Here is a 13,585-nt window from a genome sequence, read left to right on the forward strand (position 1 = left end):
GACCCTCCGCAGGCCACCATGTCCTCCCCTGGGTCCCGTGACGTGCAGGAGAGTGGAAGGCAAGGACGGGTGGCCGAGGAGAGCCAGGAACCTGTTGCAGGCAGAGACGGGGGGCAACAATCCCGTCGGCTTGCGTGTCTCGCATGCTTGCACGTACCCAACGGAGTCTGCACTCACAGTGACCTCACCACCAGGGGCCCCAACACCGAGGAAGATTACCCGAGCCTTTGCCCGTGGTCACAGGGCTACTGAGTGTCCCTGCTGCAACCCTAGCTGGTCACTAGAGGCCAGGTGCTTTCAAGAGACAGCATTCCTTCAGTCACCAGCCAGGGAGAGGACTTTGGCCACCCGTGGGCTTCAAGTCCGAGGTGGATTGTTCTGTTCAGAGGACAGAATCCATCTCGGGGCGCCTGGGTGGCTCAGTTGGTTGAGCGACTGCCTTCGGCTTGGGTCATGATCCCGGAGTCCCGGGATCGAGTCCCGCATCGGGCTCCTGGCTCAGCGGGGAGCCTGCTTCTCCCTCTGACCTTCTCCCCTCTCATGCTGTTTCTCTCTCTCTCTCTCTCTCTCTCTCTCTCTCTCAAATAAATAAATAAAATCTTAAAAAAAAAAAAGAATCCATCTCACGATGATGCTGATGACTCCGCGACAGGGTGGCTTGGGGGGCCCACACAAGGCTCCCTGCTTTTTGGGCAAAGGGTCGTTAGTTGGACATGTGCGCACAGTTCTCTCCTGGGAGTGTTTGTCTAGCTTTTAACCTTCTCTCCTTCAATGTCTGTGGGAGAAAGGGACCAGCCTGGCATTTCAGGAGGGAGAGGCTCTAGCGCAGAGCCGGGAGGCGTGCTGCCCGTCCCGGGTTCTCGGTCATGACATCTTGTTTCCTTGGCCCAGATGGCTCCAGGACAGAGAATGAGGGAACAAATCTATGGTGGTCTTTTGCTCTGTGTGCACTGTTCTGGAAGGCAGGGATCAAAAACACGAGACACATGCTCCCCAGTCCTACATCTCTTAGATAAAAACATCCCCTGTCTCCGCCGTTCCAGCGCAGAAGGACTTCCCATCTCTCTCCTGACTTGCAGGGGCTCGGTGAGGCAGGTGAGGCCCGTGTCCGTGTCCTCTCCTGTGTGGGTGGGGAGGGGTTGGATGACTCACCCAAGGTCATGCCACTGCCAAGAATGGAAGGAGCCCGGTCCTGGCACGAGTCCCTGGAAGCGGGATTGGATGTCACAGCGCTGGACTTCCCATTGCTCAGCTCATCTGGCTACGAGGCTTGTTGTCCTTGGAAGGGCTTGACTATAGGTATATGCTGTCTTAACCTGAGCACTTGGGAGGCTTGGAAGCGCATTTTGGCAGTGCGGCTCGAGGGCTTTAAACATAAGTCTCCCCTCTGATCAGGCAACTCGTGTGTCTAGGCAATAATTGAGGACACATGCTAGCATTTAGGCAGGAGGATATTCATCTCCGTCTTGTTTGTCTTAGGGAAACGTTAGAAACACCTACACGCACAGCAGCAGGGGGAGTGGTGAAATAAATCACAGCTTCGGAAGCTCCCCAGGACCAAATGGTATACAATTTTTTTTTTTACTGTAACACGTTCAGATAGAGGGGGTGAAATTAGACTTTCTTTCACAAGCATGTGTTTTCTAATTTTCCTATGATGAGCGTGAGTGATACGTGTAATTTTGGAAAGTTACAGCTCACTAAAGTGAGGGTCTAATTGCAGAGCGCAGTAGCAGGGGGCCCGGATGTTCAGAGCTGGTGGGGTCCGACGCCCAGCGTTAGAGCCAGAGAGGAGGGATGGGAGCTGCCTTCCAGGATTTGCTGAGGGAGTGTTAGGAGGACTAGGCGTGGGAGAAATGTCCTCAATCCAGAAGCAGCAGCGAAAGGATGTTGGTGGTGGCCATGCTGGAACATTCCAGAAGGCCATCAGAGGCCCTCTGAGCGGCAACATTTGGATGCCATGTTTATCTGCCTCCCCCGCCCCCCAGATCTTGTCCCTTGCTTGAGGGGGGTACACAAGACCACGCTGCAGAGGCCAAGGGGTCGGAGGGTATTCGCTGCAGAAGGAGAAGACTGTATCTATAGGACCAAGAAGAGAGACCCCAACAAAAGTGGGTGGAGGGGGTGGGCTGTGGTTGAGAACTTCCCGTGGGAAGACTTCCTCCGAGGGACCTTCCAGCCCCAGACAAAGGCTTTTGTCCCTGAGACTCCCACGCTTCAGCCAAGTTCCTGTTACTAACTTTCTCCTCTCAAGAAACCAAACCCCGAGATCTGTTGCTTTGACTTCTTAGGGCCAAAGTCCTGTTCCCCAAACTAAATTTCTTAGTTGTGAGATTCGTGGAGAGTGCCCCTAGCCCTAGAAACGAGGTCAGTCATGTCCGACTTCTTACTTTGGGTGGGTGGGTGGGTGGCCCACAGGGGCCTGGGCCAGGAGCCCTTCTTCCCCACCCCCAGGGAGTCCCGCTCAACAGTGACACCCTGGAGCAGCAGATGTCCCCACCTGAGTGGGAACAGATGCTCTCCCTGCGGGGTGAGGGGCGGCAGGCGTCGCGGGGATCCCTGACTTTGATGTGGGACAGCTCGGAAGACTGAGCCCCTGGCAGGGAGCGCCGGTACGTGCTGCCAGGCTGGGGAAGAAAGGATTTTCTCCCCCAGAGCCCCTCCTTAAACACCAAAAGGGCACACGTGCCAGGACCTTCCTGATGTCTCACGCAGGCCATCCCCCTGCTTGTCACCCCAGCTGTTTTGAGCCAAATCTTTGTGATTGCTGGACCCACAACAGGGGTCCTGCCAGGCACTGGCCCTCTGGCTGGCTCGTCGCTGTCCCTGACTTCACCCCGGCTCTGATGTCACAGGCCAGCAGCTCTGTCGTTCCCGCGGCAGCAGCCTGCCATAGTTCACCAGCGGGGGCAGACGCCAGGCTGCTGGTGGAGGTGGGGAGCTGCGATTCCAGCCTGCTTTGGCCAGTGGGCCCCAGAGACCCCCGCGCAGGCCCTCCGAAGTTCCCGCAGTGCCCGCCGTTTGGTGAGGCTCCTGCAGGGGCCTTGGGAAGTGGGCCGGTCAGGGTGGCCAGGCCACATGCCCAGAGGGCTAATTTGAAAGTCCTGTACTGTGGGGCTCTCCGTATGCAGTTGGATGGAAGGATGGGGGGTAGGACGGGGTTGGGGAGGAGCGTGGTTGTTTGAGGGAGTGGGGAGAGGCCGTCGTGTGGCAGGAACGGCTGTTAGTCATGGGGACCCCGGACCTACCCGGTGTCCCTGGAGTCTGAGGTTGCAGGGAACCCCGTTGATTGACATTGTTGAGGGACGTTTAGTAAGCCACCAGTCGGGTTAGCCGTACGTGGCCCACCTGGCTAGCCCGGTCTCTCCCAAGAGTTTGGAAGAGTCTGGGCCTCGTCCTGAGTCTGAAGGTGGTCCAGGGGATAACGGAGACACAGGCCTGGCAGCCTGTCCATCTTGGCCTTCGAGAACTGTCCCAGACAGGCTGTACATCAGGGTGATTGATGATGAAATGTACAGATTTAGAAGCCCCCACCCCAGGATTTTGGTGCAAAAATCTGCCATGGGGACTAGCCAGGACTCCTGTCTACCACTGCCCCAGCGATTCTGATGCAGCTGGTCCAAAACCCAGCTGGCTTTAGGAACTACCACTCTGGAACTTGGCTGAGAGTCAGGAAGTGGGCAAACCTCGAGGCTCTGGGTGTCACAGAGTGTATTTTTAGAGGCTAGAGCTCAGGGAAATGGAGTTAAAAATATTTCTGATGTTACCGGGCTTGGCTTGGATGCCTCCAGTGATGAGTGTCTCACTACCTACCAAGTCAGCCCAGTGATTTCAAGACAATCCTGTAGGAAGTGCTTCTTTCCACCTGGCCAGTTTCTGCCTCCCTGTAATGTGTTCTCAGTCTAGCTCAGTCATCTGGAGACACGCACCGTAAGTACCATCCTCTTTCCCAAAAGACGTACTGAGCATTTGGGTGTTTCTAATGGTGATGAGTGCTGTTATTTCCACCATTTCACAGAGGCGCAAACCGAGGCATCCGGAGTTAGGAAACTGGCACCAGGTCACACAGCTAATACTCTTAACCACCACACTGTGCTGTTCTAGACTCTTCTATCACCTGAGAGCTCCACTCCAAACATTCTTGGTTCCTTAGGACTTTTCTTCCTCGGACAGGTTTTTCATTCTCCTCCTGAACTCAGGCAACGGCCTCTCCCTGCCTCGTTGAACACTCACTATAGAGTTTTTCTGAATTCTTTCTGGGAAGTCCAGTCTCTCCACTATTTAGGTTTTCTCCTTATTTAGTGAAGTTGCACAGTTCTCATTTATCGTCTCTTTCTTAATTAGGTGAATTCATAAGCGTTTCAATAGTTACGCTTTGATTATGAAACTTTCCATCGACATTGTCGAAGTAGACACTGTGAGCTACCTCTTTAAGGTTGTTTAGACACACGTCTGTCAGCTGCGTACACGTGGGCTCCAGCTCAGCTCGCCAGGGCCTGGAACGCCCAGCTCGGGTCTGACCCGGGTGTCGCCGGGCTGGGCTATTGCCCTGCTTGTTCTAGGCTCCTCTGTCCCCACGGGGAAAGATCACACCGCCTCTGTGGGTGGCCACACATCTCTGCCGACCTGCTCCCACTCTGCACTTGTGCAGTTGGATTTGGGGGGCCCACGTGCGAGTTGTAAATGTCTTCCCAGTACATGGTGCCTTGTTAGATTTGGCCAGGTATTCAAGCCCGTTAAAAATCTTCTGAGCTGGGGGCACCTGGGTGGCTCAGTCGTTGGGCATCTGCCTTCGGCTTGGGTCGTGGTCCTGGGGTCCTGGGATCGAGCCCCGCATCTGGCTGCCTGCTCCGTGGGAGGCCTGCTTCTCCCTCTCCCACTCCCCCTGCTTGCGTTCCCTCTCTCGCTGTGTCTCTCTCTGTGTCAAATAAATAAATAAAATCTTAAAAAAAAAAAAATCTTCTGAGCTGCAAGGGTGCCTGGGTGGCTCAGTCCGTGAAGCATCTGACTCTTGATTTCGGCTCAGGTCATGATCTCAGGGTCATGAGATCGAGCCCTGCGTCGGGCTCCACGCTCAGTGGGGAGTCTGCTTGGGATTCTCTCTCCCTTCCTCTCCCTCTGCCCCCCCCCCCCCCCGCTGTCTCGCTTGCTCTAAATAAGTAAATAAAATCTTAAAAACATCTTCTGAGCTGGCGGTGTACCTTCCAACAGCACAGCTGGTTCTCTGTGTCCCCGCGGGTACTTGGGTGCTGGCTGTCTGCAGCTAGACTTGGTACTTTTAGAGTCACACACTCCTGGGCTTGACTCGCAGAAGAGCCGTCCGTGCCCCGGGCCACAGACTCTCTTGATTCTCCAGACACAGTTTTAGCCGCTCCCCGTGTGGGTGCCAGGCCACTGGAAAAAAGGAGGCTAAGGTGCTGTCCCTGTGTTTGTGTCTCACAGCCAGGCAGGAGGACAAAGGAAGCTATAAAGAGTCAACCTGTAGAACCCAGATTATATTCTGGGGTCATTTCCTGTAGAGGCACTCTGTCCTACATATATTTTTTTTCTTCCTTTATTTTTTTGGTCCTGTGCATTTTAAAAGCCCTAAAGGAATTCCTTATGTTTTAGTCCAAAAGATGATCTGGAGTGTTCCAAAAAAGGTCAGACTTGATCTGTGGACTCTCAGAAGACAGAAATGATTAACTTCACACATGAAACAGTAAGCTTTAGCTGATGGGGGCTTTTTTGTGTCTATTTTTATATGTTTCAAAGAAGAAGTGCTAGACCGTGTCACCCAGGCGCCCAGTCTGTAGGCCTTTGGAGAAAGGCAGGAGCATTTCTCTCATTGCTGCAGAGGTCGGGGGACGTCCTTGGAGGAAGGAGGGACCGGACCTAGCCTGGGGAAATGTGGGTAGGGTTGAGGAAGAAGAACCCACATGAGCACAACTCTGGCCCTGGACCTGGGTGGGGCGGGGGTGGGGGGGTCAAGGAGCCCAGCTGGGTAGGGGAGCTGGATCAGGAGCTGCCGGCATGTTCTCGGGCCCACAGGCCAGGGATTGTTGACCTTGTTGGGAATTGCCCTGGGAGCTGGTGAACTGACCAGGGTCTGGGCACCTCCCTGCAGACGCAGGGCCCAGGATTCTGCCTTTTTTTTTTTTTTTTTAAGATTGTATTTATTTGACAGAGAGAGACACAGCGAGAGAGGGAACACAAGCAGGGGGAGTGGGAGAGGGAGAAGCAGCTCCCCGCTGAGCAGGGAGCCCGATGTGGGGCTCGATCCCAGGACCCTGGGATCATGGTGACCTGAGCCGAAGGAAGATGCTTAATGACTGAGGCACCCAGGCGCCCCAGGAATCTGCATTTTAACTGGCAGCTCAGCGGACCGTGCTGCAGGCGGCCTGTGGACGGTGCCGGGACACCTGCTGGCATGGGCAGTGGGGCACCAGTGAAGATACCCCTGGCTGAGTGAGTGGGGGCTGTAGCCGGGTGTGGAGGTGTTGGGGTCAGGCTCGGGGCAGCGGGGAGGCAGAGAGCCTGATTAGGAGTCTTGGAGAAGGGGCTCAGGTGGGGTAAGAGGCTGGGAGGAGGCAGATGGGAGACACGGGTACTGGGTAGAGCCGTTTGCTAGGACCACCTTACTCAAAGTGTGGTCCCCGGACCCGAGTATCGCATCCCCTGAGAGCTCCTTACAAGTCAGAAGGTCGGCCTCACCCCAGACCTGCTGGATCAAAATACGACTCTTAACAAGATTCAGGAGGCACTATGCTGGCTTTTTGCCTTTCAGCGTTTAAGGAAAGTACTTGAATGGGAACGGGGAGGGTGGTTCATTTGATGGAACTCCAGTAAAAACACAAGGAAAACACTAAGGCCCATCCCGTAGCACAGAGGCTAAGCGCCTCTCGCGAGAGTGGGAGGTCAGGTGATAAGTTCACCCCAGGACAGAGTCCTAGCTCCCAGCTCTGACCTCCCTCAGCTGCAGGGTGGGTGACTCAGATCAGGGGTCTGCCTGCTCGGATTTGAACCCTTCCTGTACTGCTGATGAGCTGTGTGGCCTTAGGCAAGTTACTTCACCTCTCTGAGTCTCAGTTTCTGCGTCAGAACACGGGGATAGGGCTAGAGCTCACCTGCCGCGGTGCGACCAGGCGAGAGGGATGGCCTGTGCCACGCGGGTCTACCATCAGTGAGGTCTACATGGTGATCAATGTCCAGTCCACACAGCAAGCTCCGTTTTCTTCGTGCACGTTACCGCGTTAGGTTAAATGTCCGTGAAATCGCATATAGTCCCATGGGCACAGATGAGCCCTCAGATCACGTTGTGCGTTCCGAGAATAGGGTACGTGCAAGGTGGATGGACTCCCCAGGCTCCCTGGGGGTGTGTGATGTCCACCGCGTGTCATCCTGACTCTGCCACCACGGACATCGTTCTGGGGGGTCTGGGGCCCCACTAGCACCTACAGCGTCCTCACAACAGATGCCAACACTTGGAGGGCGGGGGGATCTGTCCCAACCAACCGCCACAGATCAGCCACGTAACCACCCACCGAGCGCAGGCCAGCCCACCCGCAGGCTCTGAGCCTGCCCGTGAGGATGGGCCACAGGCCACACAGTCCCTCTGTGTTTCCACGGCTTTGGTCTGGGCACGTGCTCTTCCTTTCTCTTGGGCGTGCGCTGAGGCATGCGGTTGCTGGGACATATGGTAAATCTGCGTCTACCTTTTCAAAATCGGCCAAACTGTTTTCCAAAACGGCTGCACCGTGTCGCATTCCGCCAGCAGCGTGGGAGGATTCTGGCTGCTCCGCGTGCTCACCGACACGTGTTACGGTCCGTCTGTTTCGTTACTGCCATCCCGGTGGGCGCAAACGGTCCCTCGTAGCTTCCGCGTGCACCCCCCTCCCCATGAAAGCCGGTGCTAAAATCTCACGCTTTATGAGCCGCGTGCCTCCTCTTTAGTCAAGTGTCTATTTTTTTTTTCCCGTTTAAAACTTGGATTATTTGTCTTATTACATCTTGAGTGGTTTATATAATCTGGATTCAAGCCTTGTGTTGTGTATGTGATTTGCAGGTACTTCCTGCCACTCTGTGCCTTTTGTTCTTACCGATGAATGATGTCTCTTGGCATGCCAAGGTGTTTAGGATCAATAACGCCTTCTTAGCCAGTCTCTTTGGTTGGTTGTGCTTTGGGGATCGTATCCGAGAGATCTTTGCCTAACTCAAGGTCACGAAGATACCCTTATGTCTCCCGCTGAAGCTGTAGCTTTAGACCTTACGTTAAGGTCTGTGCTCCATTTTGAGTTCGTTTTTATGGGTGGTGTATGATTTTGCATGTGGCTATCCAACTGTCCCAGCACGATCTGTTGAGAAAACACCCGAACTGTTCCTTCCCCCGTCGAATTCCCACGGCACCTCTGCGAATCCCCGCCACTCACGTTCGGCGCCCCAGCTCTCTCTCTCCCCCTCTTCTTGCTCATCGTGGTGGTTGGCAGAGTGGCTGGATGGAATGCTAACCGCTATTCCAAGTGTCTCACCAGATGATCACATTAACCAAAAGCCGGCGGCAGTACGAGCAGCCTTGGCCGGTCAAATGTGGACCACATGCCAGCTGTGTGATCTGGGTTAAATTTCTTCATCGGTCCCTGCCTCAGTTTCCCCAGCTGTGAACCAGGGGTCCTGGTAGCCCCTTACCTCACAGGGTTATTGTAAGAAAGATGGGCAGATACACGTAACTGATGTTCTGTGGATGCAGTATTGTTTTCCAACTCCAGCCATGCCTCTGGGCCGGCCTTGCTCCCTGAAAGCCGAGAGGGGTGGTGGAGGGGCTCTCGGCACAGCCTGCAGCTGTCCGGGAAGGGGCTCCTTTAGCCCACCGGTCTGGCTGGTTTTGACATCAGCTGCTGGTGGACACAGTGTGAGTCCACACTTTTTTGGTGTAAATTCCCCTCCTTTTCTAGGAGGGCCTGCAGGGCACCGGTCCCTTCCGGATGCCAATGTGTTCCCTTCCGATAACCCCACGAGAGAAGAACTGCGAATCCTGAAAACAGAAGCTTAAGCCCCCTCTGATTGGTTTGCAATGGATTCTAGTACCACGCACGCGTGCGCGCACACACACCACACGTGCACACGCGCTTGCACACACACCCAGCCTGACAGGCTCCTTCACCACCTTTTCTTCCTCCCATTTGTGAGCAGCTCCCCCTGCAGAGCCCAGACACTTGCACCCTTCCACCCCTGCCTAGGGTGGGGGTCTCTGCCTTGGCACTGTTGACACGGGGGCTGAGCCACTGTTCATTGTGGGGATCTCTTGGCCAACGCAGGGTGTCGAGCAGTGTCCCTGGCCTGCCTGCACTCGATGCTGCCCCTCCCCACAGTTATGACAACAAAAAATGTCCCCAGACGTTGCCACATGTCCCCTGGAGAGCAAAAACCACACCCCGCTGAAAACAGCTGCCACACAGGGTCTCATTAAAGGTGCGCAAGACAAACTGGGAACCAAGTCCGGGCCCTTGCGGGCGGGTCTTGGCAAAAGTGACCCAGAGGGACGCGTTTTAGAGCTCGTCCTGCATTCAGAGCTGCGTGTGCCTTGTCTCCAGGGGCTTGCTCTTCTCAGAACGCTCCGGGCAGCAGAGTGTGTCCTGGGCTTGTGGACCCGGCACGAGACAGCTGTGGCAAGTGTGGCCCCTCCACCCGCCGGCGCCGTGACTCCCCACTCTTGGTTCCCACCACCTTCGCTCTGAAGCCGTGTCTGCCCAGGTCACCGACATGAAAAGAAATGCAGACCGAGCCGCTCAGCTGAGTCCCAGCCCCAACCACGAGGCCTCGCGTTTGAGGGAGAAGCACGGGTTACTGCAAGTCCGCAAGAAAGGAGCCCGCGCCCTGCAGAGACGACAAGACCTTCCGCCGCGGAAGAGCCCGCAGCGCCTGGCCGAGGAGCTGGAGGCTGGGTGGCAGGAGGCCCCCAGCCAGCAAGTCCGGGGCCTGGAGCGGCCGCATTTAACACATCTGTCAGGTGCGGGGGCAGGACAGGCCAGGGAGCCCCTGCCTGACTCGGAGGGGCCGGCCCAGCAAGGAGCAGCCTGGCCGCAGAGGGCCAGGGAGAAGCACAGAGCAGCCGTCAGGGAAGAGAAGAGTCGCAGAGAAGAGCTAGTCGGACGGCAGCCTTGGCGCACCAAGTCCCAGAGGAAAGCGGTGGGCGTGGAGAAGCAGGGGGCTCCCAGAGCTGCTGGCCGGACCCGTCACCCCCTCTGCCCCCGTGAGAAGAATAAGGGCAAGCGAGCGCCTTCGATGAAGACCCGTGGTGGCCGCCATCCCGCTGAGCCCCGGGAGGGCAGAGGGGTGCACATAGAAGAGTTCTTGGCTGCTGCAGGGGAGCTCGAGCGTTGGGAGAAAGAGGGGAGAGAAGGAGCCCGGGATGGGCGGAGGCAGCCGGGAAAGGGGGCGGCTCCTCCTGGTTAAGGCCCGGGCCACAACTATCCGGATCAGAGTCCCAAGGGAAAAGCAGACCTAGAAGAGCTGTGGCCCATTGGCTGGACCCCCGGGGTGAGGGGGAGGAGCGCGCCCCAGGCGTCTCCGTGCCGGCGCAGGGACAAGAGCAGGTGGCAGAGGGAGCTTGAGTTTGCCTTCCAGGAGCTGTTTAACACAGAGAGCTGAAGACGCACCTGAACTTGCACCTTGCAGCAGGGCCCGGGGTGGATTGGAGCGCCAGGGAAGAGCTCGGCCTCTCCGAGGTGCAGGAGTGTAGAGGTGAGCCCCAGAGGGACAAGACAGCGGTGGGTGCAGAGGCGGACGTGCAGCCTGGCGGGGGGCCCACGTGCCCAGTGCAGGCAGACGCCCACCAGACCGAGCCCCAGACCAGCTTGAAGGAGTTCCTGAACAAGCTCAAGAACCAGAAATATCTCCGGTTGGCCACGTTCCCATGTAAGACCAAGAGTGAACCATTGTCTCCCAAGGCAAGAGTATTTATTGGTGAAGAGAACCGGCTCCTTGGCGGCACGGGCTCTGGACAAGCAGCAGCCAGACCGGACCCGCTGGTGGAGGGCCCCTGGGGGGGTTGTGGCAGGGACTGGGTGGGCAGCTGGAGCTGTGGCACCGGACGGGCCCCCCGGGGCTGAGCTGGGAAGCCCACTCCCAGGCCGGGCTGGAAGAGCAGAGAGAACAGAGAAGGGCGTGCCTGGCTCGCCTGAAGTCTTACTCCTCCCTAGACCAGGAGAAGGAAGGGGCATGTGAGCACGGCACCACTTCCCTCTGGGCCCCCAGCTTCATGGATGATGACAAGCACAGTCAGATGATCCGTGACCTTCAGCAGCAAACTGAAGAGCAAAACAAGTTGCACAAGCAATTTCTTGAAGAAGCCAGGAAACACTTGCAAGAGTTTCAGAGGATATGATAAGAGCGAGAGTCCCACCCACGATAAATACATCACTGATAGCGAGCGTGATGCCGGAAATGGTACCCGAGCCTCTGCGAGTCTGTGTGCGTGTCCCCTGCTCAGACCCCGGCGCGCCACCTGTCCCCCCGACGGCCTGTGGGCTGCGTCCTCCTTCCCCGGGCCTGCCTTCGCACCAAGTCCCGTCTGGGAAGGCTCCCTGGCACAACCACGGGAACCTGGCTGGCAGGGCGCCCAGGTGGGTCCTGGGGCTGAGGCTGTGCCCGCACGGGCCACGAGCACAGCCGGAGATTCAGGTGAAGGAGGGAGTCCAGATGTTTTGGCCACGTAAATGCTGCACTTTCAGGGGCATCCAAGGTCAAGCCGGCACGGTTTCAAAAGATACATCATTTGTTCCTTAGCGATTGGCTGGGACATGAATGGGGACATTGCGCTCAAACCTCTTTCGTCTTTCAAGCCAACAAAACCAAGCTCATTTCATGGGACCTGGCTTAGGATATTCTTGTCACTCTAACGTTGGGAAGTGAGACAGAGGAAGAGACAGGCAGAGGAGAAGCAGGAGGGAGAGACGAAAGAGAAGACAGGGCCCCAGACAAGAAAGGGGAGGGGTCCCCAGCAACGTGGCCTGCCGGGTGCCTCCTCCTGGGGCTGGAGTGGCGGGGGCGCCTGGCTGACTGGTCAGTGTCCCACCCCCGGCTGCACCCCTGACCTGGCAGCTGGGCGGGAGGGGGTTCGCCTGCCAGTTGCAGATAATACTTAAGAGTCTGGAGCAGGGGTGGATGGACGCACTTCTTCTGTAGAGGGCCAGATAGTAAACCATCCACCTTTGCCAGCCCACCAGTCCCCGTGGCCACGAGCCACCCCTGCCACTGCGCCTCGAACGCAGCCATAGACAACACGTGAGTGAATGGGCGGGGCCAGGTTCTGGTAAGACTTTATTTACAAAAATAGGGGGGTGTCTGCGTGCGGACCTCAAGCCACAGTTGGGCAACCCCTGGACTGGTGTATGAAGGATGTGGCTACCTCCCTCCCTCCCTCTCTCCCTCCCCAGGACCTCAGACGCACTCAGTTGGATCATCCGTTTTCAGTCATGATGCATTTGTATCATCAGTCCGTGAATGGCCTTCTCTCCTTTAGTGTCTATTTCCTGGATAACATAGTGAACAATTGTGAGCCCACCCTCCGAACCCAAGATCTAAAATATTTGCTCAAAACCAGCTTCTACCCGTGTGCTCCTTCCCTGTTCTGTTCCTCCTTAGCTACATGCCTGCTCAACTTGGGGTTTGTCCCTCCATTTCTCCCGCGCAGGGAGATATGGGGTGACCCAGTCCCGTGAGATACCTGAGCTGGGCTTCCCTGAGGCACATCAAGCTCATGGAACCCCCACACGTGCCACTCGGACAGGGCAGTAACAACACCCTCTAAGTTTTTTGGGTGCTTTTCCAATCCCCGGTAGCTGGGGTGAGGAAGCTTTTGCGGTCTCACGTAATTATCTCATTGAAAGCATCTTGAGCCCCATCGTCTGTCCAGCTTTTCCACGTTAGGTAGAGAAAATGTTTGCTCCCAGCCCGTTTCCATTCTGTCCTCTGCTGCTGGAACGTCACGGGAGAGGGCTGCCAAGCCAGCCTGACAGTCTGATCTAAGCTCAGCATGAGTGAGAACGAGGCCCTGGGGCCGGGAGAGCTCTGTGACTCCCAAACCAAATGAGGATTACCTGAGGGGAGGCTGGCCTGGGGTTGCTCAGCGTTGCAGGGTATGGGATCACCCAGGGTTCCTGCATGCTGGTGAAGCATCACCTTGGTCCCAGAAGGTGCCATGGGATCACCGGGTTAAAGCCATGACCATGATGGGACCCGAACACTGACTGCCTGGAAGCCACAGTCCGATGAATGGATGAGCGTGCCTTTGAGGGGGTTATTTTTGTTTCTCCTTTCCAAGGTAGTATTTGTGGCCCGAGTGTCCTAGGTGAGGAAGCGCCCCTTCTCGGCCACACTTGAGCTAAAAGTAGATGTAGGAGATGGACAGCGAGATGAGGTGGAGGGTGAGTCATCGGTGCCCGACGGTCACACCTACACGTCCCCCCGGCAGCAGGATGAAACACCGCGCCCTTTCCCACCTGGGCTGCAGAAGGCTGGGGGCCGCGGTGCTGAAAATGAAACTGCCCTCCAGCCCGCCCCCGGTTCCCTCTGAAGAGGCCATGGGTATCTTCCATCTCCGTGGTAC

At 56.6% G+C, this 13,585-nt stretch overlaps 2 protein-coding genes across 2 annotated transcripts in view; both read left to right on the forward strand.

The window, feature by feature from the left end:
* Positions 1 to 13,585, forward strand: part of TIMP2 (TIMP metallopeptidase inhibitor 2) — a 41,158-nt gene that overhangs the window by 8,546 nt on the left and 19,027 nt on the right. The gene's annotated exons all lie outside the window — the stretch shown is intronic.
* CEP295NL (CEP295 N-terminal like) lies at positions 6,135 to 12,579 on the forward strand. Its single transcript, XM_028112623.2, is given in 3 exon segments — positions 6,135 to 10,612; positions 10,615 to 11,016; positions 11,019 to 12,579. Coding segments are annotated over 3 exon segments (1,620 nt in total). The 5' UTR covers positions 6,135 to 9,738; the 3' UTR covers positions 11,363 to 12,579.

This window comes from Eumetopias jubatus, unplaced genomic scaffold (assembly GCF_037043125.1).
Source record: "Eumetopias jubatus isolate StellerSeaLion01/CBP00866 unplaced genomic scaffold, mEumJub1_p1.0 scaffold_10, whole genome shotgun sequence".
NCBI classification, from domain to species: Eukaryota; Metazoa; Chordata; class Mammalia; order Carnivora; family Otariidae; genus Eumetopias; species Eumetopias jubatus.